At 45.7% G+C, this 26,650-nt stretch overlaps 2 protein-coding genes across 5 annotated transcripts in view; one reads left to right on the forward strand and one right to left on the reverse strand.

Moving 5' to 3' along the window:
• Window positions 1-849, reverse strand: part of HELZ (helicase with zinc finger) — a 159,765-nt gene extending 158,916 nt beyond the window's left edge. For 2 of the 4 annotated variants that reach the window (XM_019466466.2, XM_019466462.2), the window contains exon 1: window positions 776-849. The gene's annotated coding sequence lies outside the window, so the exon portion shown is untranslated. The remainder of the gene's footprint in view (window positions 1-775) is intronic. The other 2 variants (XM_019466464.2, XM_019466463.2) reach the window with 2 other exon arrangements.
• Window positions 166-21,599, forward strand: LOC109277162 (collagen alpha-1(II) chain-like). The gene is made up of 4 exons (XM_019466678.2): window positions 166-836; window positions 1,509-1,647; window positions 13,487-13,748; window positions 21,216-21,599. Exons 1-3 carry the CDS (start codon window positions 166-168, stop codon window positions 13,673-13,675), a joined length of 999 nt encoding a protein of 332 aa, XP_019322223.2. The 3' UTR covers window positions 13,676-13,748; window positions 21,216-21,599.
• The last annotated feature ends 5,051 nt before the right edge of the window (window positions 21,600-26,650 follow it).

The raw sequence follows: 26,650 nt of genomic DNA on the forward strand, positions 1-26,650 counted from the left end.
CCAGCTAAGGGTAGGGTGCAGAAAGCTCAAATAATTTGAGGAGAGAGGAATCAAAGTTCCCTAAATAAAACTGCAGTCCCTTACCCCGAGGAAAGGGGAGTCTTAAAAGAATCTCCAGGAAAAGATAGTCTTTTTTTTTTTTTTTGATAGTTTTTATTTTTGTTGATGCGCTTGTGGGCCAATGAGAATTTCCGAGGAGGGGGCGGAGAAAGGGGGGGGGGGGGGAGAAAAGTGAAGCTCGGGCAACAGCCCCGGGCGGGGGAGGAAGGGGGCGCACCCCTGACCCACTTTTGCCGACGCCCACCCTCGGCCCCCGCCCCACCACTGCAAGTCCGAGCCCAGAGGGGGCGATCGAGCGGGGCGTGGGAGGCCCGCACGCTCCCCACCCCCAGCCGCGACCCGGAGGAGGGCAGCGTGCAAGGCGGCTCGACCCCCCCCCCCACCCGAGTGCCCGCGGCTGGAGAAACCTCCCACAGGCTCGCGGCCCAGGTCTGCAAAGCCCCCTCCACCGCCTGGGCCCCGGGCGCCGCGGCCCCCAGCGGAGGGGAAGGGGACCGAGGAGGGGAAGAAGCTGTAAACAGCCCCAGCGTCCGGGCCTCGCCTCGAAGAGCCCCGCTTCCCAGGCCCCGCCGCGGCCGCCTGAGTCCCCAGCCCGTCCGAGGGACGCCCCTCCCGGGGCCTCGGGGACCGGAGGGGAGTCAGGTCTCCTCCCCAGAGGGCTCCGGCAGCTCGCGGAGCGGTCCCAGCAGCAGAGAAGGGGGAAGTCAGGACTTACCTGTCATTACTTTCTACGCCATCTTGGATCCACTTGTCAACGTCCCCACAAAGCATTATGGGTAAGAAAGAGCCTTTAAAGTGACTCCCCCCCTCGGCCCCCGACTCCCGCCTCCCGCCGCCGGCGCCGCCCCTCCGGCCGCACCTCCCGCCCGGAAAGTTGCCCCGGCAGGCGGGCCGGCCCGGGCGCCTGCAGACCGGCCCCCTCCCCTCCTCCGGGCTGTTTGCATTTAAAATTCACCCCCATTTTAAAAATGTGGCTTTGGGTTTTCCTCTTTGCTCCTGCCTCTGGGCTCCCTTCCCCCCACCCCTCGTCTCCACGCCTGTTCCCTTTGCCCCGCCGCCCTCCTGCCCTGGCAGACACCCCACGTCTGCATTTAATCAGCCCGAGGTTTCCCTGCTGCTGGCAGCAGAGAGCTGCTCATTGATTTATTTATGCGCATTTATGCGTCTGTTACTGCTCTAGATCCTCGGTGCCCGGCGGCGGGCTCGTGGCCGGCTCCCTGCCCCGGGGCATCCGGGGGTCGCCTGCAGGGCCCTGGAGCCCCGCAGCCCCGTAGGCGCTCTGACTCCGGCATCCGCGGGTGGAAAGGTGCCTCTGTCCTAGCAAAGCGCTCCGAGGCCCTCGGGCTCCAGGACCTGGGCGGACACTATCCCCGGCGTCAAAGCGTGTTTGGGGGTTGGGGGGAAGTAAGAAGCTGAATGCAACTTTTACCCGTCTGCTCTCCCTTCAGCTGTCTCCTCCCCTCGGCCGGTAACGTGATCCGTGACCCTCTAGGTGGGGACCCCTCCCCTAGGAATGTGGCTTTGGGCACTGCCGTATCCACCCATTTGCAGTCCCGGCTGAGAGTGGACTGTGACTTCCTGGGGCAGGTAACTCGGGGGCGCAGGCTGCGGGCTCTGGCCCGGACGGGGAGGCGCGCCAGGGCTCCGGGAGAGTCCGCGAGCGGAGAGAGTCCAGGGCTGGGAGGAGGGTGCGCCCACCCGGGTCCACCTGCCGGGTCCCAGCGGGGCGGCGAGCCCCGGAGGCAGAGCTAGGGGAGGACCGCGGGCGCCACTCCCGCCGGGGGTTGTGGGGGGACGTCCGGAGTTGCCCGGGTTCGCTTTAAGGAGGGGGCTACGAGACGCGGGGCGAGCAACCCTGCAGCCCACGCACGCCGGAGGGGCCTCTGCTCCCGCCCGCGGACTCTTTGTAGGGCGCAGAGCTCTGCCCGATACCCGCCGCCGGCTTTCGATTGAGCGCGGCGACCACACCACGCGTCCTCACTCAAGCGCAGTGGTCCCATACCCCCTGAAGCCTCGTAGTCAGTCCCCCAGCTCTTTCCCTTTACGGCGACTCTGGTTGCTTCCCCCCCCCCCCGCCCCATCCCCCACCAAGCAAGCGTTTACAAAGAAGTGTCCAAGGGAGAATCCTCTAGGACATCAGTGCTTGTGAAACTGTGTTCCCTACCAAATGCTGTTCAAGGGCTCTGAAATTAGAAGAATGCATGGGCATTAAAGACCTCTTCGGGGCACGGGGAGTGCCTAGGGCCTGGGTCTACCCTAGGGTTTTGCTCTGTTCCAGACCTACAGCCCTGTCTCTCGAGGAACCTAGATGGTTGCGGACACGAGCCCTGCCCCAGGGAGCAAAAAAAAAAAAAAAAAATCCACCAGGCAATTGTCCCGGCCAAATGAGTAGAATGAGGTGTAGACTCATTAAGGGATTGGCCCGGGGTCAGCCGTGAGGGAGGGAACAAGGTAATGAGTCACTCCAGGCAAAGAACAAGGCGTGCTGGGGAGGGACCTCCCCTGAGTCACCCACTTCTCTGAGCTTGGGAAACTGAAGCCTGGAGCCAGGTTCTTAGCTGTTGGGCTCAGCATCCACATGGGGCCTGTGGACAAGGGGGCGGGGCCCAGAGGGCCCTCTGTTGCTGCCATCCGAATAATAGCCTTCCCCTCCCATCTAAAGGAGGCCCCCAAGGTTTTTGGGCTGATGGGGGGCTCGTGGGGTCCAGAGCCAAGAAAGAATTCTTGAAGACGTCTTTGGTGCAAACCGTGATTTTATTAAAGCTGGGGGACAGGATCCATGGACAGGAACAGCTGCACTGCAAGTTGGGGAGGGGGGGGGTGACCATTTTATGGAGTCGGGGGAGATAAAGTCCACAGGGAGTTTCCAAAGAGACTTTCACATGCTAAAGACTTACTTAAGGCCTAGCTATTGTCAAGCTAAGGTTGTTTTTCCCTCTAGCAAAGCATTAACATTAAGACTGTAGGGAGTTCCTGGACTTTAGGCCAGTGATAAGATTGTCTTTTTCTTGTAAACTATGCAGACTCTTATTTGTTTTTTGTCCTTTCCTGTTTTGGGGTAGCTGGGAGTGTCCAAGAAATGTCCTACATGCCCCCCCCCCCCACCGGGGGTGGGGGAGGTATTGCTGTTAGCCTGTACTGTGCCCTCAGCTTGCCCCACTCTCCCTCATCACCCTCGTCCCAATACCCCCCCTTGCTCCTTTTCCATTTCTCCTACACTTGCTTAGATACTCCTGTGTACTTACTTAATGGGTGCTTTGTGTCTACATAGCAGCACTTCAGGTGTGTGGTCTGAGTTTCCTAAAATTAAACGCTGAATAAAACGCCAGCAAGGACTGTGCCTTTCCCACGTTTCCTTGGTGGGTACCTTTCTTTGCCTTGCATAGGCCTTGACCCAGAGAGGCACACAATTTATTCTGTGACTGCCTGACCCATTCGTCCCATTCGTCCACTCCAGGGTGCATCCTGCTTTATCCCTGTCCAAGACACCACCTGTTGCCTGACTTAGATGGCAACTCTTCTCCCAGCCTCCACTCGGCCCCCTGTGGTCCATTCTCCACCCGACCAATCCTGTGGCATGCCTGAAATGTTAATGGAAATACCTGACTCTTCTGCTTCACCCCATCAAAGGCAGCCCCTTAACAGTCGAAATAAAATCCAAATTCCCAACTGTGGCCCGTAGGCTCTTGGCGTGGGGTAGATCTTGCCTCCCTCCCTCCTTCACTGTGATCCCGCACACTGGCCTTGTCTCCCCCTGCAGCACCTCAAGCTTCCTTCCACTTAGGACCCAGTTGCCCCAGATCTGATGACCATCATCTTTCCAACACTCAGCTCTCGAATGTCACCTCCTCCAAGAGGACTTTCCTGATCCTCTTAACCGAAGCACGTCACTCTCTATTCTCTTACCCTGCATTAGAAATGACGGTGCTTGTCGGTTATCTGCCCCAAACCCCATTAGAGTGTAAGCTCCACAACGACACATGCCTCGTCTGGTTTGTTCACTCAGGGCCCAGACCTGGGCCTGGCACATAAATAGACGCTTAGCAAAATATTTGTTGAATGAATGGCCATACATTGATTTTTCTTTTTTAAGTAATCTCTACCCCCAGCGTGGGGCTCGAACTCACAACCCAGAGATCAAGAGTCGCTTGCTCTACTGACTGAGCCAGCCAGGGACCCCTGAACCACACGTTTATCAGAGTAGGGTGGCGGTGGTGAAATAGTGCTGAAGTATGGAAGGAAAGGCTGAGGGCCCGCCATCCCATCTCTTCAGGCCACACTGACCACCCACAACTAGACATGCACAAATAGGAATGAAGTTGGGGGGGAAACAGACCCCCTGGCCAACATTAGTGGCACTTCATTGTGATTCTGATCTGATAAAAACACTGCTCCAGCCCTTCCTCCCCATCCCCCTCACTGGCTACACTTTCTTTTCAATCCCAAGCCTCTGTCCTTGGGTCTCTCTTGTTTGCTGCACTCCCTGACACACACCCCCCCCCCAATCTCCATCTTAAGGCTTTAAATACCATCTTTAGCCTAAAGTATTGCTTCCAATCTACAGCTCGAGTCCAGGGCTTTCTCCTGAGCTTCAGACTCTTGCCCTTCCCACTTCGATCTCTCATAAACATCCCAAACTCCTTGTGTCCAGTGTTGCATCCACACGACTCCTGAAACAGAATGCTTCGGGCACCAGTGACAGTCACAACAAAATTTATTGCAATGAGAGGCAAAGCCAACCGATTGGGACCGGCACTCTTGACCAGAGTGCGGTCTCAAACAGCCGGGGTACAGGGGTACAGAGCTTTTATAGCTGGCCACATCGTCTTCTCATCACTTGGGGACAGAACAAAGAAATAGTTCCCAGATGGGGGTGGAAACAGTTCAGACATTTCCTTGCCCCAATCCAATCAAACACTAAACCAGTTGATTTCCCTTAAACTTTTGTTCCCTTGATTGATAGGACAAGGCTGTTATCTCTTAATCTACAGTGTTAAAACAAAGCTGTTATTTCTTAAGGCTACAGACTAGCCCTACACTACAATTTAACCCTTACATCCAGAACCAGATTCTTGATCTCCACCCACAAATACACTCCCCCACGGTCTTCCCCAGCTCCATTCTTGGCAACTCCATCCTTGAAATTGATCAGGCCACAGTCTCCTAACCCTGCCAAACTCCACCTTCAGTCCATCTGCAAATCCTGCTTTGCCTTCAAAACGTACCCCGAACCCTGCCGTTTCTCATCACAACCGTCATTGCCACTTTGGTCCAGTCCACAGACATCTTCTCCCCTTTGACGCCTTCCAGGGCATTCTGAGGGTAGCTGCGATGGCTGGTCTGGGTAATAAAATGCATATCAAATCCTTTCTGTCCTCTGCATGTGACCCTCTGGTTTCCTTCCTCTCTTGCCATTCGGAAAAGAAACCAGAGTCCCGCACAATCAGCCTCTTCTCTTTGACCCCATCGCCCACCTCTCTCAGCCTTGCTCCGCCTCAGCCATGATGGCCTCCTTTTTTGAGTGTTCCCTCCTCCAGTAATATGTCCACATGATTCGCTCCCTCCCCTGCTTCAAGCCTTTGCTCACCCAAGTGAGTCTCCTCACTATTCTGTGAATTTCAATATTCCTCAAACACATGCTGTATTTTTTTTTTAATTTTATTCATTTTTGAGAGCGAGAGCATGAGTGGGGGTAGGGCAGAGAGAGGGGGACAGAGGATCCGAAGCAGGCTCTGTGCAGACAGCAGCAAACCCAAAGAGGGACTCTAACTCAGGAACCCTGAGATCATGACCTGAGCTGAAGTCGGGTATGTAACCGACTGAGCTACCCACGGACCCCACGTGCTCTGTATTTCTTTCCATGCTTTTCTTCCAAGGCATTTATCACCTTCTAACATAAAAAGTAATTTGCTTAGTAATTCAGTTTCTTGTCTGTCTCTCTCCATGTGAGGAGTCAACTTGCTGATCACCAAAGATGTCTGTTTGCTGCTGAGAACAACATTTCCCAGCTATGCCCTTGCAGCTGGCTGGGGCCTTGTGGCTAGTTCTTACAGATGGACTTAGAGCAAAAGTATGACTATGGAAATCTGCCTTATCAAAAATACATGCATCAGACTCTAAGCTGAGCAGACAATAGACCTTTATTACGGTTGATCCATTGAGAACTTGTCCATTTGCTGTAGCATCCAGCACCTAATGACTACACCATGATTCCTACAGCCCGCTAGCATGAGAGTTCAATGAAGGCAAGGATTTGCTTATGCTTTCTTCATTTACTGTGTCTATCCTTACCGCCCACAACAGAGTTTATCATACAGTACTTAATAACTACTTGTTGAGTAAGGGACTGAATACCCTTCTCCACAACCAGTCATGAAAATCAGTAAATGGTTGACAAAGAAAGGACAATGGTGGGGAAGGAGGGGGGTTTGTGCTGGGTAGCTCAGTTGCTTAAGCTTCTGACTCGATCTCGGCTCAGGTCACGATTTCACAGTTCTATGGAATCAGGCCCCACATCAGGCCGTCCATTGACAGCATGGAGCCTGCTTGGGATTCTCTCTCTCTCTCTCTCTCTCTCTCTCTCTCTCTCTCTCTCTCTCTGCCCCTTCCCCACTTGCTCGCTCTCTCACACTCTTTCTCACTCTCAAAATAAATAAATAAATGAAAAAAAATGAAATGAAAATGGGAAGCAATTTAGTTTTTATAGAAAAGCAGAAACTGTGGGTTGCTAGAGAATCGTTGGCTACAAGGCTTTGATAAAAACTAAAGAGAATTCCATAGAATTTTATTCTTCCCTGTTTTCACCTTTTTCTTCTTTTCTTCCTCCCACATTTCCACCTCCTCCATCTCTATTCTGCCCAAATCCTTCTTCATTCTCCCCTTCTCATTCCTTTTTCTTTCCTAGATCTTGTTCTTTTTCTTCTCAATCTAACCAGAATTTACTGCCTAGTCCGAAACCATACAAAATCCTATAAGAGAGTACAGGCATGAATGTCTCTGACATCAGCCATGGCAACATTTTTCTAGATCTCTCTCCTGAGGTGAGGGAAATAAAAACAAAAATAAACTATTGGGACTACATCAAAATAAAAACCTACACAGTGAAGGAAACGACAGAACTAAAAAAACAACCTACTGAATGGGAGAAAATATTTGCAAATGACACATCCAATAAAGGGTTAGTATCTAAAATATATAAAGAACTGATACAACACAACACCAAAAAAGCACAAATAATCCAATTTAAAAATGGGCAGAAGAGGGCCATCTGGGTAGCTCAGTTAATTGGGCATCTGACTCTTGATATCACCTCAGGTCATGATCCCAGGATCATGGGATCAGGCCCCACATCAGGCTCCACACTGAACATGAAGCCTGCTGACGATTCTCTCTTCTCTTCTCCCTTCCTCTCTCCTTCTGCCCCTACCCCACTCATGTGCTCTCTTCGTTCTTACTAGCAACAGCAAAAAAAAAAAAAAAAAAAAAAAGGGCAGAAGATTTAAACAGACCCTTCTTCAAAGAAGACCTACATATAGCCAACCAACATGTGAAAAGCTCAAAATCACTCATCATCAGGGAAACACAAATCCAAACTACAATGAGATAACATCTCACACCAGTCAGAATGGCTAAAATAAAAAAATAAAAAAAAAAAAACAAGAAATGTGTTGGGGAGGATGTGGAGAAAAAGGAACCCTTGTGCACTGTTGGTGGTGCTGCAGTGGAAAATAGTATAGAGTTTCCTCAAGAAATTAAAAATAGAACTGCCTTGGGGCGCCTGGGTGGCGCAGTCGGTTAAGCGTCCGACTTCAGCCAGGTCACGATCTCGCGGTCCGTGGGTTCGAGCCCCGCGTCAGGCTCTGGGCTGATGGCTCGGAGCCTGGAGCCTGTTTCCGATTCTGTGTCTCCCTCTCTCTCTGCCCCTCCCCCGTTCATGCTCTGTCTCTCTCTGTCCCAAAAATAAATAAAAAACGTTGAAAAAAAAAATTTAAAAAAAAAAAAAAAAATAGAACTGCCTTACAATCCAGTAATGGCACTACTGGCCATTTACCAAAAAAATACAAATTTTTTTCAAATGTTTATTGCAGCATTATTTATAATAGCCAAATTATGGAAGCAACCCAAGGGTCCATTGATAGATGAATGGATAGAAAAAAAGGTTATATATATATATATATATATATATATATGCAGTGGCATACTATACAGCCATAAAGAAAATGAAATCTTGCCATTTGCAATGACCTGGATAGAGCTAGAGAGAATAATGCTAAGCAAAATAAGTCAGTTACAGAAAGATATATGTGATTTCACTCGTGGAATTTAAGAAACAAAACAAGCAAAGAAAAAGAGACAAACCAAGAAACAGACTCTTAACTATAGAGAACACACAGTTTACCAGAGAGGAGGTAGGTGGTGGGGGGGGGGGGATGGGGGAAATCGGTGATGGGAATTAATGAGTATACTTATCGTGATGAGCACTGAGTAATGTATAAAATTGTAGAGTCCCTATATTGTATACCTGAAACTAATACAATGCTGCATGTTGGGGCCCCCCGGGTGGCTCAGTCGGTTGAGCATCCGACTTCGGCTCAAGTCATGATCTTGCAGTTGGGGAGTTCGAACCTTAACGTTGGGCTTGCTGCTGTCAGTGCAGAGCTCACTTTGGATCCTCTGTCACCCTCTCTCTGCCCCTCCCCTGCTTGCGCTCTCTCAAGAATAAGTAGACATAAAAAAAAAAAAAGCTATGGCAGTTCCTCAAGAGATTAAAAAGAATGAGCATATGACCTTGCAACTCCACTACTGAGTATATACCCAAAAGCAAGGACTGAAACATGTTATTTAGTTGTAGACCCTTGTTCGTATGAGCGTTCTTCACACTAGCAAAAAGGTAGAAGCGACCCAAGTGTCCATCAACAGATGAATGGATTAAAGAAATGTGATCTGCACATACAATGGAATATTATCCAGTCTTGAAAAGGAAGCAAATGCTGACACCTGCTACAACGTGGATGGACCTTGAGCACATTGTGTTAGTTGAGATAAGCCAGGACCACAAACACAAATTACGTATGATTCTACTTATATGAGATACCTAAGTTAATCAAAATCATACAAAGTAGAGGGTAATTGCCAGGGCCTGGTGGGAGGGCAGATGGGGGGATTGTTGTTAAATGGGTACAGTTTTCAGTTTGGCAAGAAAGTTATAGAGAGAAATCACAAAACATTGTGAACGTACTTAACACTCCTTAACTGTACACTGTGAAAATGATTAAAATGGTAAAGTTTATGTGTTTCTTACCACCATAAAAAAAAAAAATGTTTTAGGGGCGCCTGGGTGGCTTAGTTGAGCATCTGACTTTGGCTCGGATCATGATCTCGCGGTTCATGAGCTCAAGCCCCGTGTCAGGGCTCTGTGCTGACAGCTCAGAGCCTGGAGCCTGTTTCAGATTCTGTGTCTCCCTCTCTCTGACCCTCCCCTGTTCATGCTCTGTCTCTCCCTGTCTCAAAAATGAATAAAACGTTAAAAAAAAAATGTTTTAGGGGCACCTGGGTGGCTTAGTCAGTTGAGCATCTGACTTTGGCTCAGATCATGATCTCGCGGTTCATGAGCTCAAGCCCTGTGTCAGGGCTCTGTGCTGACAGCTCAGCCTGGAGCTGGCTTCAGATTCTGTGTCTCCCTCTCTCTCTGCGCCGCCCCCATTCCTGCTCGCTCTCTCTCTCTCTCTCTCTCTCTCTCAAAAATAAATAAAACAGCAAACATTTTTTTTTTCAATTTTTTAATGGTTAAGATGGTAAACTGTGTGTTAGGTGTATTTTACCACTATTTTTTTTTAATCTTTATATATTTTGAGAGGGAGCACACAAGTGGGAGAAGAGCAGAAAAAGAGGCTCCGCCTTGTCAGCCAGAGCCCCACGAAGGACTCAGTCTCCCCAACCATAAGATCATGACCTGGGCTGAAATGAAGAGTCAGACGCTTAACCGCCGGAGCCATCCAGACACCCCCATGATTTTTCAAACAAAAACAAATTTAAAAAGACACACACTATGCAAAAACTAACCAAAACAAAGTGGGTTTACTGCAAAAAGCATTACTAGAAATTTTTATGAGGGACACATCATAATGAAAATATACTTAATTCACCAAGAAGATATAACAACTCTAAATTTGTCCAAGCCTAACACACATATCCTCAAAATCTGCAAAGCAAAACCATGGGCAGAATTGCAAGACGATAAAGACAAATCTACACTTCTAGCAGACGATATGTGGATCAGCAACTGTTAGAACACACAGATGTAAAACTAGTAAGAAGTAGATTTGGATAACAGGATAAGCAAAGCTTTACCTAATAGATATAGAGAGAGAGAGAATACTGGGCTCACAACTACAGATCACAGAGTCTTTTCACGTGAACGTGGAATGTTTATGAAAAGGCCAGGCAATATAGCAAGTCTCAACAAATTTCAAATGCTCTGAATTATACAGAGTACATTCTCAGACAATGATGCAATGACGCTAGAGAACGAGAAGAAAAAAGGTAAGTAAAAAAATACCTACATATTTGAAAACTGTGTATACTCCTGAATAACGCATGGATGTTTTTTTTTTCTTTTGAAATCACAATAGGGGGCGCCTGAGTGGCTCAGTAAGTTAAGTGTCTGACTTCTGGGTTCGCACCCCCGCAGGCCTGGAGCCTGCTTCAGATTCTGTGTCTCCCTCTCTCTCCGCCCCTCCCCCACTCTCGCTCTGCCTCTCGCTCTGTCTCTCTCTCAAAAATAAATAAATCTTAAAAGAAAATTTTTTAATCACAATAGGAATTAGAAAATATTTTAAACTGAAAAAACTTTCGAATACTACATTCTCAAATTAAGGTGCAACTAAAGCCATACTAACATTGAAAGTTATGTTTCTTAATAGAAAATAAGACAAAAATAAGCCAAGTATTCTTCATGAGAAATTAGAAAGAGAGCAGCTAATTAAGCACAATGAAAGTGCGAATAAATGGAAACATAGTCAAAAGTTCTTTCTTAGATGAGACTAATAACATTATTAAGCCCCTGGTGAGACTAATTTTAAAAAGCACAAATAATGCCAAAAAATTTGAAAGGAAACATTTCTACAGATTCTCAGTCCTTACAAATGAGATCATACTGAGCTTTATGACAATAAGTCTAAAAATTTGATTAAAAAAGACAAGTTCCTTGAAAATACAGTTTACCAATAAGAAATATAAAGATACATAAAAATAAGAAACATAAAACCTAAATAGTCCTGTATCTACTGTTTAAAATTAAGTCTATAATTTAAAATCTTCAGGAACGCCTGACTGGCTCAGTCAATGGAGCACATGAGTCTTGACATTGGGTTTGTGAGTTCAGGCCCCACATTGGGTGTAGAGATCACTTAAAAATAAAATCTTTTCAAAATAATAATTAAATAAAATCTTCAAAGAAAACTCCAGGCCTAGATAGTTTTGTCAGGGTGTTCTATTTAATGAAGAAATAGCACCAACCTTAGATAAACTTCAGAGAATAGGAAAAGGAAATAATCCCTAACTCATTCTGAGGCCAACATAATATTGATACCAAAACCTAAAAAAGACATTACAGAAAAAGGAAAATAGACTGACCTCACTTATAAATGTAGACACCAAACTCCTAAACAAACAATCAGCAAAATGAATCCAGCAATATATAAACATAATACATCATTGCCAGTCTGGACTTTTAATTTTTTTATTTTGGGAAAGAGAAGGAGCACAAGTGGGTGAGGGGCAGAGAGACAGGGAGAGAGGATTCCAAGCAGGCTCCGCGATATCCGTGCAGAGCCTGCCAGCATGGATTTATTGTAGGGATGTTAGCTTGCCTTCACATTTGAGAAATTGATCTGTGTAATTCACTATCTTAATGGACTAAAAGGGAAGAATCATATGATCATCTTAAGAGTTGTAAAAAAAAAAAAGTGTTGAATACATTCAACACCATTTATGATTTTTTTTAAATATATGTGCTAGCCAAATAGGAATGGAAAAGAGTTTTCTTTTTTTTTAATTTTTTTAATGTTTATTTTTGAGAGAGAGAGAGAGAAGGAGACACAGAATCTGAAACAGGCTCCAGGCTATGAGCTGTCAGCACAGAGCACGACGCAGGGCTCGAACCCATGAACTGGTGAGATCATGACCTGAGCTGAAGTCTGGCACTTAACCAACTGAGCCACCCGGGCGCCCCAAGAAAGGAGTTTTCTTAACTTCATTTAAGGTTGTACAAAACCTTTGACAAACAAAGTGTAGGTATACAAAAACCTACAAGCATTACACCAAATAGTCAAATATTAAAAATTCTCCCTTTAAATTGGCAACAAGGATGCCTGCTTTGACCACTTCTGTTTCTTTTTAAGTAAGCTCTTTGCCCAGCGTGGGGCTCAAACTCACAACCCCAAGATCAAGAGTCACATGCTCCATCAACTGAGCCAGCCAGGTGCCCCTTCTTTGACCATTTCTGTCCAGCATCGTTGTGAAGGACCAAGCCAGTGCAGTAAGTAGAAAAAAAAATAATAAAGTAAAAGATGTAAGTCTGAAAAGAAAGAACTCTCATTGTTTACAAGATAACCTGATTATGTATGTAGAAAAATCCAAAAATGCATAATTTGGATTAGCAAGTGAGTTCAGTAAGGCTGCTAATATCAGTAATAAAATGTATTTCTAGGGGCTCTTGATTTCGGCTCAAATCATGATCTCATGGTTCATGGGGCTGAGTCCCAAGTCAGGCTCCACACTGATAGCGTGGAGATTGCTGGGGATTCTCTCTCCCTCTTTCTCTGCCCCTCTCCCCTACTCATGTTCACGTATACATCCTGTCTCTCAAAATAAATAAACTTAAAAAAAAAAAAAAAATAGGGACACCCGGGTAGCTCAATCGGCTAAGGCTCCGACTTTGGCTCAGGTCATGATCTCATGGTTTGTGGATTTGAGCCCCGCATTGGGCCCTATGCTGACCCAATGCTCAGAGACTGGAGCCTGCTTCAGCTTCTGTGTCTCCCTATCTCCTTCCCTTTTCTGCTCGCAGTCTCTCTCTCTCTCTCTGAAAAATAAACATTAAAAAATAAATTTTTAAAAATAATAAATTAAAATTAGAAAATAAAGCAATGATCACGTAAATTCTAAAAAGCTTAAAAAGATGCTACAATGTCAAAATACTGAGTACACAGGAATAAATCTAATGAAACATGCCAGACCTCGATGTAGAACTAAACACAGGAAGGAAGGAAAGAAGGAAGGAAGGAAGGAACTTTGTGCCCAGCTCCTTCAGGATCTGTCTCAGCTGCAGCGCTGCCTTGGTTGAGGGCACATGGGACCCAGAGCAGCACGCGTGCAGTGACTGAATGAGACAGGAACTTGAAAGTGCCGTTTCGACCTCATGCAGGACCCTCCAAAGCCCTGGAGACTGAAGGCAACTTCCTGCCACATCACTGACCGAAGCTTTGTTGGGCCAGCGTCGCCGTTTTCACTCTTTCCTTTGCGTGACCTCGCTGCCCCCAGTACCGATACCTATAAACATCTTGCACCCCACACTGTGTCTTCGCCTCTGGAGAGCATAACCCACCACAGCTGACACCGGCAGTTCCAGGGAGCGGGTGACAAGATGGGTTTGGAATAGGCCGGCAAGGAGGTCCCCTTCACTGGCGGTAAGTTGGTGGGTCTCAAAACAGCCCTTGACATAAGGTGCTGGTTCAGTTGCTCAGAGCCTTACTGTTGGTGCATGAGAATGTGTGTCCGGGTCCAAGGGAAAGCACCAACTGAAGCAGCATATCAGGCACTTGAGACTTTTGGAGGAAATGGTTACTAGAGAGATCAAAGATTTCGGTGCTGATCGATAATTACCACGCGTGTTCTACAAGAAGATGATGAACAGCGGGAGGTAATAAGCAATGGAAAGCCAGGTATCAAAAACAGACCCCTTGGTTGCATCTAATGAAGTGTTCATCTCCTGCAGTGGCAAGGCAGAGAAAGCTAAGGACCACGCCAAAGAAGATTAAACACCCAACAAAGTCAGGTCTGTTCTGTCAGGACCCTAGATGGGATAAAGATCTATGGACAATAGCTCTGAAGATTACTCCCTCGGGTCCTATGAACCTTCTGACCCTGCAGAAGTGGTCCATCACCCCCTAACCTCCCAAGTGGGAGCCTCTCCCTGAGAAGAGTATAGGCCCCTCTGAGAATTCCCCCTCCCCCGCCACCGTGCCTATAGCGTAAGTCATGGCATATGCCAGCCAAGGACATGCCAAGGGATTATACCCCGTAAAAGGGCTTCAAGACGTCTCCAGTAGGCACTGGCTGCAGCCAGGGACTGGATTCTAAGCATGCTTCATCAAAGGGGCCAGAAGATTAAACTGGGTAACTCTGTTGACTTGGGAGTGCTCTGTTGAGATACGGGATTTAGTAGTTCTGTTAAGGATCCAGAATTGCCATGGTAGAAGGTGAAGAAGTGAATTAAAAGGTTTAGGGTAGTAGGAACACTGAACAGCAGGACCCACCGGGTATTTGTTAGGTTTCACAGAAAGGCTCAAAAGACATACTGTTTATCAGGCCGTAAGGAATGTGCTGGTTCGAAGGGTACCAGCTCCACCAAGAAGTTCAATAATGGTGACTCTCCTAGGTAATGCCAAGGCTGACAATAGGGCAGGCTGTTAGAGACCCAGGGACTGAATTTTTTTCTTCATTTTATTTCATTTTAATTAATCTCACTTAAACAGCCACAAGTAGCTACTATATTGGACAATTCAGAAGTAGAAGATAATACCAAAAACTATCTCCACAACCTGAGGATAAGAAGAACTTTTTTTTTTTAATTTTTTTTTTAAACGTTTATTTATTTTTGAGACAGAGACAGAGCATGAATGGGGGGAGGTTCAGAGAGAGAGGGAGACACAGAATCGGAAGCAGGCTCCAGGCTCCGAGCTCCGAGCTGTCAGCACAGAGCCCGGCGCGGGGCGCGAACCCATGAACCACAAGACCATGACCCGAGCCGAAGTCGGACACTTAACCAACTGAGCCACCCAGGCTCCCCAAGAAGAACTTCTTAAACAGAACAACAACAACAACAAAAAACCACACACTAACCAAACAGAAAACAATGAACTTCACTACATAAAACTGTTCTCATAAAAAAAATAAGTAAACTGCCATACTCACGTAATGGCATACCACATAGCAATGAGAAAGAATGAACTACTGTTTCATTGAACAACATGAATGAATCTCACAAACTGTGCTGAGCCAAACACAGCAATTACAATACAGTCTATACTGTGTAAGTCCATTTATACAAAGTTCAAAATGCAAACAAAACCCTAGTGTTGACGAATACCTCTGTTTACCAAGGAGATGATTGTCTTCCAAAGGAGGTAGAAGGCAGGAGTGAGAGGTCTAAGTTGCTTGACCGAATGTTTTGTGATGTGGCTCTTTCCATAAAACAATGAGCTGAACATCTCCGTCTCCTATGCGTTTCCGGAAGGGTGTCCTATTTCACAAATGAAAAAGTTTAAAACAAAAACTTGGGGGCGCCTGGGTGGCTCAGGTGGTTAAGTGCAGGACTCTTGATCTTGGCTTAGGGAATGATCTTGAGAACACGGAGATCGAGCCCTTGGAGAGCCTGCATGGGTTTCTCTCTCTCCCTCTCTCACTGCCCCTCCCCCCCTCAAAATAAATAAACATTTGGGCCACCTGGGTGACTCAATCAGTTAAGGGTCCGACTTCAGCTCAGGTCATGATCTTACGGCTCATGAGTTCGAGCCCGGCCTAGGGCTCTGTGCTGACAGTTCAGAGCCAGGAACCAGCTTTAGATTCTGTGTCTCCCTCTCTCTCTGACCCTCCCACCCCCCTGCCCCTCACACTCCATCTCTCTCTCTCCTTCAAAAATAAATACACATTTTTTTAAAAGTTCAAAATAAATAAACATTTATAAATAAAAGTTATGAAATATTGGGCTGAATATTTGGTCTTATAAATATGTATATAAATATGTATATAAAACCAATATTTGGTTTTATATATATGTATTTGGTATTTTGGCACCTTTTTTTTTTTTTTTTAACCATGTTCTTTTCATTTATTTAAGCTTCAGTGATACTGGGGGTCCTAACGCCTATCTATTCATGCCCGGCCGGAGCGTTTGGATGGTGTTGAAATTCTGGAGTTCCAAGAGGCCCAGACTGCAGCAAGAGACCGTGTGTGTGAGTGGGCACGGAACTTCAGTCTGGCCCGGAGAAAGGACAACATCGGTGCAACAAAACCAGCACTGGCCATGGGTGTTTTCCCTTTCAGCCTCAGTGAAGGCAGGACAGGAGAAGCAGTCCCTTACTCCAGTGTTATGGTCCTGTCACCCACTCTTCCCAGCTGTCTGTGGGGGATAGAGGAAGACGGTACTTTCTGCCAGCTCACTAGGCATTTTAAAAGTTTCTACAGTTGCCAAGGGCTGGGGGCAGGAAAGAACGAAGAGCAGTTGTTTAACGGATTCGGCGTTTGCTTTTGGAGTGAACATGTTTTGGAACTACGGGTGGTACTGTAATAAGCCGTGTACTAAATGCCACTGAATTGTACACTTTAAAATGGTTCCTCTTAGGGGCGCCTGGGTGGCTCAGTCGGTTCAGCGTCCAACTTCGGCTCAGGTCATGATCTCACACTCCATGAGTTCGAGCCCCACGTCAGGCTCCGTGCTGACAGCTCAGAGCCAGGAGCCCGCTTCAGATTCTGTGTCTCCCTCTCTCTCTGCCCCTCCCCAACTTGGGCTCTGTCTCTCTCTGTCTTTCAAAAATAAATAAATGTTAAAAAAAATTAATAAAAAATAAAGAAAATAAAACAAAATAAAATGGTTCATCTTAAGGATACCTAGCTCACTCAGTCAGTGGAGCATGCGACTTTTTTTTTTTTAATGTGTATTTATTTATTTTTGAGAGAAAGAGAGGGAGGTAGAGAGCAAGCAGGGGAGGGACAGAGAGAGGAAGACAGAATCCCAAGCAGGCTCCGTGCCATTGGCACAGAGCCGGATGCGGGGCTTGAACCCACAAACCATGAGATCATGACCTGAACCTAAACCAGGAGTTGGACGCTTAACCAACTGAGCCACCCAGGCACCCCCATGTGACTCTTGATCTTGAGGTTGTAAGTTTGAGTCCCACATTGGGTGTAGAGATTACTTAAAAATAATATCTTTTTTAAAGATGGTTAAACTTATGTTTAACAGTTCTCCCTGTCTCTGTGCTCCCCCCTCACTCGTTCTCTCTCTCTCTCAAAATAAATGAATAAATATCTCTTAATATATTTTTTAAAGTTTGTTTATTTTTGAGAGAGAAAGAGAGATAGAGCGTGAATGGTGGCAAGTCAGAGAGAGAGGGAGACACAGAATCCGAAGCAGACTCCAGGCTCTAAGCTGTCAGCACAAAGCTCGACGCGAGGCTTGAACTCAGTGGACCGCAAGATCATGACCTGAGCCGGTCATATGCTTAACCAACTGAGCCACCCAGGTGCCCGTAAACATTTTTTTTTATATTAAAAAAAATAAAAATGATGCAAAACTCAGTGGACATCTTTAATAAACAAGCAAAAGACTATGTACTTTTCTTTTGACATAAAGGCAGAACATATCTTTCTAAAAAGAAATAGACTTTTAAAGTTTCTGGCAACCCTTCTGGCTCAGTCAGAAGAGCATGCAACTCTTAATCTCTGGTTCGGGACTTTGAGCCCCACATTGGGTGTAGAGATTACTTAAACACAAAATCTTAAAATAGTAAAAAATAATAAAAAATTTAACAATGAAAAATAAAGTGTCTGGCATCCCTAAACCTATCAAGTTGCTTCTTTTTTTTTTAAGGTTGCGCAAGGTGATTTTTTAAGGTGTACAATGTGATGATTTAATACGTGTATACCTGGTGAAATGATTATCATAATCAAGTTAATTAACGCATCCATCTGCTTGCATAGTTTACTTTTCTGAGGGGTGACTTAAGAACTACTCTGCTCGCACATTTCAAGTATACAATATAGTATTATTAACTATAGCCACCACACCATTCGTCAGATCCCCAGAGCCTTGTCATCTTAGGAAACATGAAAATTTGTAGTCTTTGACAAACATCTCCCCATTTCCCTGATCCCACAGTCTCTGGCAATTACCATTCTACTCTGGTTCAAGGAATTTGACTTTTTTATTTTTATTTAAAACAATTTTTTTAATGTTTATTTTTCAGAGTGTGTGCATGTGTGCATGTGTGTGTGTGTGTGTGTGTGTGTGTGTGTGCGCGCGCGCACGTCACTGGGTGGAAAGAAAGCTTTAACAGAGGATCTGAAGCCGGCTCTGTGCTCACAGCAGACAGCCTGCTGAAGGACTCAAATTCACAAACTGTGAGATCATGGTCTGAGCCGAAGTCGGACGATTCAACTACCCAGGCGCCCTGATTTTTACTTTTAAAGTTTTGTTTTGTTTTGTTTTGTTTTTTTAAGAGAAAGAGAGAGCACAAGCAGGAGAGGGGCCGGGAGATCGGGACAGAGAGAATCGCAAGTAGGCTTCTCACCGTCAAGTGCCAGGAGCCCCGTGTGGGGCTCGAACTCATGAACTGTGAGATCACGACCTGAGCCGAGAATCAGACGCTCAACCTGCTGAGGCACCCAGGCTTCCCAGAGGAGTTTGACTTTTTCAGATTCCACATAGAAGAGCGAGATCATGCAGTGGTTCTCTTTCTGTGTCTGGCTTACGTCACGTGGCATAACGTCCTCCAGCTTGAGCCATGCTGTTTTTGCTTTTCAGTCTTGTACCCACCACCTTTCCTTCTCTCTGCCAGTTGGATATTTTCAGTGCGTCTGTGTTTGTGAGCATGCACAGGCACCTCTGTGGTTTGCCTTTGCCTCAGTTCTCTGACCTTTCGCAGGCGCTCCTGTGGGGAGCGTGCTTTGCTGAGTCTGCATGTTTACAGGCGGTCCTCAAACTGATCGCCAGAGGAAGCCAGGCTTCCTGGGGTCCTGAATCAGCAGAGCAGGAAGGAAATAAAAAGGCCACAGAACTGTCGAAGAGGAAGAAGACAACTTGAGGGCAGAATCTGTACCTCTAGGGACAGGTCTGAGAAAAAGAAACCGTGTGATGCCTTGGAGTCCCATCATCCGCGAATAGAGGCAGAGGCTCCAGAGCAAGGCTCCAGCGATGCTGTTTCTTCCAATCAAACGACCTTGGGTAAGTCCTTGGCCTCTCTCCCTCCTGTGGTTTCCCCATCTGTAAAATGGGAACGATAAAATAGCCTTTCCCGTTGGTTGTCGCGAGGATCCTAGGCATCTGAAACCAGAGCTTGGCGAGAGTTAAGTGCTACCTCCTCCTACTTTCAAACGTTTCAGTTTCAAAGTCGAGAATTGGAAAAGACCCATTTATTTTCTTCCTGCCTTTCATCTCTTGTGTTCCAGTTAATAACGAACATCAAATGAGCAAACCAGTGAACAAACCAGAAACACCCTGCTAGCCTATTTTTGGCACTTGCCACGGAACCAAGATTTCTTCCACAGGCAAAGGGCACCCAAACAGGGTGAAGTCAGAGGAAACTGTCATCCTGGGTCCTATTGCCATTGGAACTGAGGGCCACAAGTCCAAATCCCATATTCTAGCAGTGGAAGGTTCAGAGTGGATACTTTCCTTCAACAAGCACAGCAAGAAATACACAATTCAGGGAGGAAGCCTTACATGGCAAACCTCATCTTTACAAGTATCAGGATTGGGGTGCTTGGGTGGCTTAGTCAGTTAAGCATCCGACTCTTGATATAGGCTCAGATAATGATCTCATGGTTCCTGAGATCGAGCCCCTCGTCAGGCTCTGCTCTGATAGGGTGGAGCCTGCTTGGGATTCTGTCTCTATCTCTCTCTCTTTCTGTCCTGCCCCAGCGCTCTCTCTCTCTTTCTCTCTCTCCTCTCAAAATAAATAAACTTTAGAAATGTTAGGATGTACCAGGAAAAGTGTTTAGGTCTTGAGGGGCCATGAGACCTGGGCCTTACTGCCCATCGGATTGGGGTTGTTGGAGGGGTGCCTGGCTGGCTCAGTCAGTGGAGCACGTGACTTGATCTCAGGGTAGTGAGTTCGAGCCCCACGTGTAGTGTGGAGTTTACTAAAAAGAAAAAAAAAAATAGTCATGAGGGTTTTGGCTAAGAACCAGCTTGAGGGGGTGGGAGAACAGTGTTTTAATTACAAGTCAAACTTCACTTTCAGGGAAAAAACAACCCTTAGGCTTTTTCTGTTCTATTTAGCTTAATTTTAATCTTTCTCTCCAGCAGGTAACTCTTCAGTGGAAAGGGTCAAGGTTCCTCACAGTTTCTATCTACAGGCCAGTTATATACCAAAGACACCCCCCCCCCAGAAGCTGATTTCCCATTTTTACATAAAGTCCTGCAAAGAAACTCTCCCTGTTCAAGTGCATTGAGTCAATTTCTTCTGCCATTTCTGATGCTACAGGGTTAATCCGGTATGAAGAGAGTGACAAAGTGCAGGGGTTTTTGTTTTGTTTTGTTTTGTTTTTTCAGATTCCACATTCATAACCAAGTACTTGGCAACCGGCCCTCTCATATGTTGCGAAACAAAAATGTGTTGCCTTCAGTGTGTTTTTAATAGGCCAAGCAGTTTATTTGATCACAGTGCTTGGGTCTAGACTCAGAGACACCAGAACTTTCCCACTGTGTTGTCACTGCTTTGGTTAGTATCTTGGTTTCCCTTTGTCTTTCTAAAGAACCATTTGGGGACTGGGAGAGTGATTTCCTGGGAGTAGCTACAGGCCCTTGACCACGACCTAAACTCTTCAAAGGAATTCGCATCCAGGCTTGCAAAATATTTTGCAAAACTTGCAAAAATTCACCAGTTCTAGATTTTGAAATTACTGGCACAGGCAAACGTCTACAATCGTGAAATTCTCATGAGTGGGGTAGAGCAAATTTCTATAAACAAAGTAAACTCCAATCTCTGCAGCCCTTTGTGGAAATATTTATGCCCCGCGAAAAGGGTCCCTTTCAGCTCTAGGATGCTATAATATAAACATTTACTATACATGAAGTGCTTTGTGAAAACACCCATTCCCTCGGAAAGCTTCTAGTACCTAATTTTACCTAAACACCTCCTTTTGCTCCATAGGTTTGGCGGAAAGGTAAATATCCCTTGTGATTCTCCGGACAAGAAAGGAGCCAAATGTATAGTGGATGTAAGTCCGTTTTATTAAGGGGCCTGAAAGTATAAACAACAACCAAAAAAACCTTGCAGACCCACGAGCCTTGTGACCAGCTTTCATGGAACTCAGCGGTCCTCCTCAGAGCCACAACCAGAGGCCCTCCCATAACAGTGAACCCCGGTATCCCAGAAGACAGCAGCAGGGCCAAGGGTTGATTTATCAGCCGTTATTCAAATCCCCACTTGTAGACAGCTGGATTTCTTTTCAGCGCAGCCTAATTATTTTTTGCTGGCCCTTGTATTCACGTCCGCTCGCCTGATTTACTTGAATAAAGGCTTGTGTGAAGTGAAGAGTCTCCAACCAAATGACCATTGGAAGTAGATAGTGGTTCAGTGCACCGGACAAAGCTGTGCTTCCTGGAACTCTCCTTCCAGACGGGTCAAAAGCCATAGCCCCGGAGACCAAGGAGCCAGCCTCAGGCCGACGGGAACAGCTGAACTTTCTCCCCTGCTATTCCCGACCTCTCTCCCTTGCTTGGCGCATCTCGTGCTTTCTTGCCTGCCTCTTTCCTTTTCCTGTTTTCCTTCTCTCCCCTTCCTCCCTTAGCAGCCGCAGTCTTACTCATACCACACCTCTTAACCAGACGTCTCACTGTCCTTCATCCTACTTTCCGGGGCACCTTTGGACTTGTTCCTGTTTTCTTCTCCTCTTTCCACACATCTCCTGTCTCCACGTACGGGGCCCAGGCCACCCCCACCCAAATCTAGTGTCTTGTATGCCACCAGTCCCGATACTGTCCCCGGAGTCAGAGTTGTTAAATTGTCCTTGGTGACTACTTCCTTCTGGCTTTGGAATGCAGGCTTGTCATACACCCCAATAGCCATTTTTCTTCTCCTCCACTTTTGGACGGAACATGGCTGCCCAGACTGCAATTCACAGCCTCTCTTGCAGCCAGAAGTTGCCCTGAACAAAGAGGTGACCCCAGAACTGCCATGTGGAGTGCCTAGCAAACGTCCTTAAAGGGTAACGTGAAGCACCCTTCTTTGCTCCTTCCTAGTTCCTACCGACTAGAATATGAGTGTTGTCTGGAGGTTCAGTAGCCAGCTTAGATCATGAGGCTGCTTTCTGAGCCACAGAGCAGTAAGACCGGGGCGGGGTCTCTGGTCTCTTGATTAGAGGGCCTCCGTACCAGCCCTGGACTGACTGCCAAGTTCTGTTACTGGAGGAAGAAGCTAACCTTCCATCACATTTAAGGCACAATTGTCTTTGAAAGATAGATGTAGCCAAATGTACATTCTAACATGGAATGTATAAAATCATATGGCACATAAATAAATCAAATTTGCTGAGACCCATGCCCAAGGTTGGGCCTTGCAAAGAGAACAGACATAAAGGAAAGAAATTCTAATTACTCAAAACCCTGGTGACCATCTTTTCATAGGTTTACCAGATTCCCTCAGTGCCACAAATGATGAGCAATAATATAGCCTTTCGGTCCAGAGGCAGAAGATATTTTAATGTTCTGGAACTTTGGGGGGGACGGAGAGGCGACTGCAGTCTTAGCCACAAATTGCAAGAAGACCACAAGGAAGGGGGCTGCCTGGGTAGCTCAGCCCGTTGGGCATCCGACTTCGGCTCAGGTCATGATCTCGCGGTTCATGAGTTCGAGCCCCGCGTCGGACTCTGTGCTAACAGCTCTGTTTAGCCTGTTTCGGATTCTGCCTCTCCCTCTCTCTCTGTCCCTTCCCCGCTCATGCTCTGTCTCTCTCTTCCTCAAAAAATAAATAAACATTTAAAAATTAAAAAAAAAAAAAGAATACTCTAAGGAGGGGCTTAGTCAGCAGAGCCTGTGACTCTTGAACTCAGGGTCTTGAGTTTAAGCTCCGCATTGGGTGTGCAGTCTACTTGATAAATAAATAAATAAATTAATTAATTAATTAATTAATTAATATTAAAATAAAAAAAGAATAGTACAAGCAGTTCCCATACAATCTTTACCCACATTCCTCAAATACTAACATTAAAAAAAAAGTTACCCTTTTACTTCATTCACTTTATCACTCTCTGTTACACAATTTTTTTTTTCCTGAAACATTTGAGAGTAAGTTACGGACACACTGGCCCTTCACCAAGAAATACCTTAAGCATGTTTCCTAAAAATAAGGGCTTATGTGACACCATAACCACAGTAACATTATCCAAATCAGAAAATCAGCCCTCATGTAATGCTATTACCTAACCAATAGACTTCTCTTAGTTTTTACCGGTTGCCCAGATCGAGTCCTTTGCTACAAAAGATAATCCCAAATCACATGTTGCAGTCTCTCGTGTGTCTCTCTATCCCTCTTCAATCTGGAAAAATGTGTCTTACCCCGTCTTTCATAGTCTTGACATTTTTTGGAGAGTTGGTTATTATGTAAAATGTCCCTCACTTTGGGTACATCCAATGCTTTTCTTATGATTAGATTCAGTTTGTGAATTGGGGGCCAGAATACTCCAGAACTAATGCTCTGTTGATTCTCAGTGCATCCACCCTATCAGGAGGCATATGGCACCGATTTCTTCTGTTACTGGTGATGTTAACCTTGACCATTGGTTAGCTTTGTGTCTGCCAGGTTTGGCCACTGCAAGGTTATTGTTTTCTCTTTGAAAAATTAATAGGTATCTTGTGGAGAGATACTCGGAGACTGTGGAAATATCCTGCTAATCCTCTAGCTTTTACCCACTAATTTTAGCATCCATTGATGATTCTTGTGTGAATCAATTATTACTCTACTGGTTGCCCAATAATGATTTTACTTACTATCATTATTATTTTTTAATGCTGATTTATTTTTGAGAGAGGGAGCGGGGTAGGGACAGAGAGAAAGGGAGACACAGAATCTGAAGCAGGCTTCAGGCTCTGAGCTGTCAGCCCAGAGCCCAACACGGGGCTCAGACTCGTTAACCGTGAAATCATGACCTAAGCTGAAGTCAGACGCTTAACCGACTGAGCCACCCAGGCATGCTCCCCACCCCCAAATGATTTTATAACAGTTTTTCATTTCTAAGGAGGATCAAAATTTCTTCATTTTTTAAATTTTTATTTATTTGCTTCTGAACCCACTTGATTGACATATGATTGAAATTTAGAACATGAAAGCAAAAACCCAGGCAGGTGGTGATTCTCTCCATGAACACTATAAATAAAAATGATTTACCCGAGGGCACCTGGCTGGCTCAGTAGGCAGAGCATGCAACTCTTGATCATGAGGTTGTAAATCTGAGTCTCACGTTGGGTGTAAGCATTACTTAGAAGTATTTTTAAGGTCGCCTGGGTGGTTCAGTCAGTTAAGCATCCCGCTCTCGATTTTGGCTCAGGTCATGGCCTGACGTTCATGAGTTCGAGCCCCGCATCGGGCTCTGCACTGACAGTATGGAGCCTGCTTGAAATTCTCTCTCTCTTTCCCTGTCTCTCTGCTCCTCCCTGCATCTCTCTCTCTGTCTCTCTCTCAAAATAAATAAATAAACTAAACAAAAAAATTTTTTTTAATTTTTAAAAAAATAAATAATTTACCCATTAAGAAATCTCTTTATGAGGGGCACCTGAGTGACTCAGTCAGTTGAGCATCCGACTTTGGCTCAGGTCATGATTTCACAGTTCATGGGTTCGAGCCCCACATCGGGCTCTGTGCTGACAGTTCAGAGCCTGGAGCCTGCTTCTGATTCTGTGTCTCCCTCTCTCTCTGCCCCTCCCCCACTTGCTCTCTCTCTCTCTCTCTTAAAAACAAATAAATAATAAATTTTTTTTTAAATTTAATTAAAAGAAAGAAAGAATTGGCTAGGTGTCAGCCTTCCCATCCCAGTATCTTCATGGTCCTAGCACCTACCTGGGGAGATCTCACCCGGCATTGTACCAAACATGAAATACACCCACATCCTGTAATCACATCAATTAATAGGTATCTGTGTTACATTATATGTGTCGGTTTTCACTGGTTAGTTGGCCTATTTTGTCAGCATTTGATTAGTTGTAGTAAGTTTTGAGTGTAAAGGCAATGCGTTTTCTTGAGGTCTCAAATCTTTTTGTAGGCTTCTGCACAGCTCATAGGACTAAGGGACCGCATCTGCAGTACCTAATGAATTTTAAGTTGCAAGAAGTTTTATTTACTTTATCTTAGAGACAAATGTCCCTGAATTAATCAAACTTACTTCTTTATTTTTTTTTTTTTTTTATTTTTTAGTGTTTATTTATTTTTGAGACAGAGAGAGACAGAGCACGAATGGGGGAGGGGCAGAGAGAGAGGGAGACACAGAATTGGAAGCAGGCTCCAGGCTCTGAGCCATCAGCCCAGAGCCCGACGCGGGGGTCGAACTCACGAACCGTGAGATCGTGACCTGAGCTGAAGTCGGACGCCCAACCGACTGAGCCACCCAGGCGCCCCTCAAACTTACCTCTTAAAAAAACAGACAACAACAACAACAAAAAAACGGCTTTATTGAGATTTAATTTCCATACCATTAAAGTGTATAATTCAGGGCATCTGGGTGGCTCAGCCATTTAAGCATCGGACTCTTGGTTTTGACTCAGGGCGTGATCTCACGGTTTGTGACTTCCAGCCCCGAATCGGGCTCTGTGCTGACAGCAAGGAGCCTGCTTGGGATTCTCTCTCTCTCTCTCTCTCTCTCTCTCTCTCTCTCTCTCCCCCCCTTTCTCTCTGCCCCTCCCCTGCTCACACACACACACACACACACTCTCTCTCTCTCTCAAAATAAATTAGCTTAAAAAAATAAAAATAAAGTGTACAATTCAATGGTCTTTAGTGCATTTACAGACTTACGCAATCATCAGCACCATCTAATTTTAGAACATTTCATCACTCCAGATAGAAACCTTGTGCCCACTTAACGTCACTCCCCCATCCTTCCCCTAATCCCTGGCCACCACACAACTACTTTCTTGTCTCTATAGATTTGTCTTTTCTAGACTTTTCGTATAAATGGAATCGTATAATATGTGGTCTTTGTGATTGACTTCTTTCAACGTAGTCTAATGTTTTTGAGGTTTATCCATGCAGTAGCATGTATGTATCAGTATTTCATTCATTTTTATTACTGATTAAGTACTACTTAGTATGGATGGAACACATTTCATTATCCATTCACCAGCGGCTGAGCACTTGGGTTGTTTACACTTTGGGGCTATTGTAAGCCATGCAGCTGTGAACATTTTGTGCAAGTCTTTGTGTGGATATATATTTTTGTTTACCCAGGAATGGAACTGCTGGGTCATGTGAGAACATTTAGGGAAATTGCCAAACCGTTTTCCACAGTGATTGCACCATTTTACGTTCCTGCCAGCAGTGAATGAGGGTTCCACTTTCTCTACGTTCTCACCAACACTTGTGGTTCTCTTTTTTTA

This window comes from Panthera pardus, unplaced genomic scaffold (assembly GCF_024362965.1).
Source record: "Panthera pardus isolate Hobbes unplaced genomic scaffold, ASM2436296v1 HiC_scaffold_3, whole genome shotgun sequence".
In the NCBI taxonomy this organism is placed as follows: Eukaryota; Metazoa; Chordata; class Mammalia; order Carnivora; family Felidae; genus Panthera; species Panthera pardus.

Excerpts from the sequence above, each read along its gene's own strand:
- LOC109277162 (XM_019466678.2), top strand. The coding sequence starts at position 166 with ATGCGCTTGTGGGCCAATGAGAATTTCCGAGGAGGGGGCGGAGAAAGG. Across the intron at positions 837-1,508 it reads GTCCCCACAAAGCATTATGG|CTGTCTCCTCCCCTCGGCCG; the intron begins GTAAGAAAGAGC and ends CTCTCCCTTCAG. Across the intron at positions 1,648-13,486 it reads ACTGTGACTTCCTGGGGCAG|GACCCTCCAAAGCCCTGGAG; the intron begins GTAACTCGGGGG and ends GACCTCATGCAG.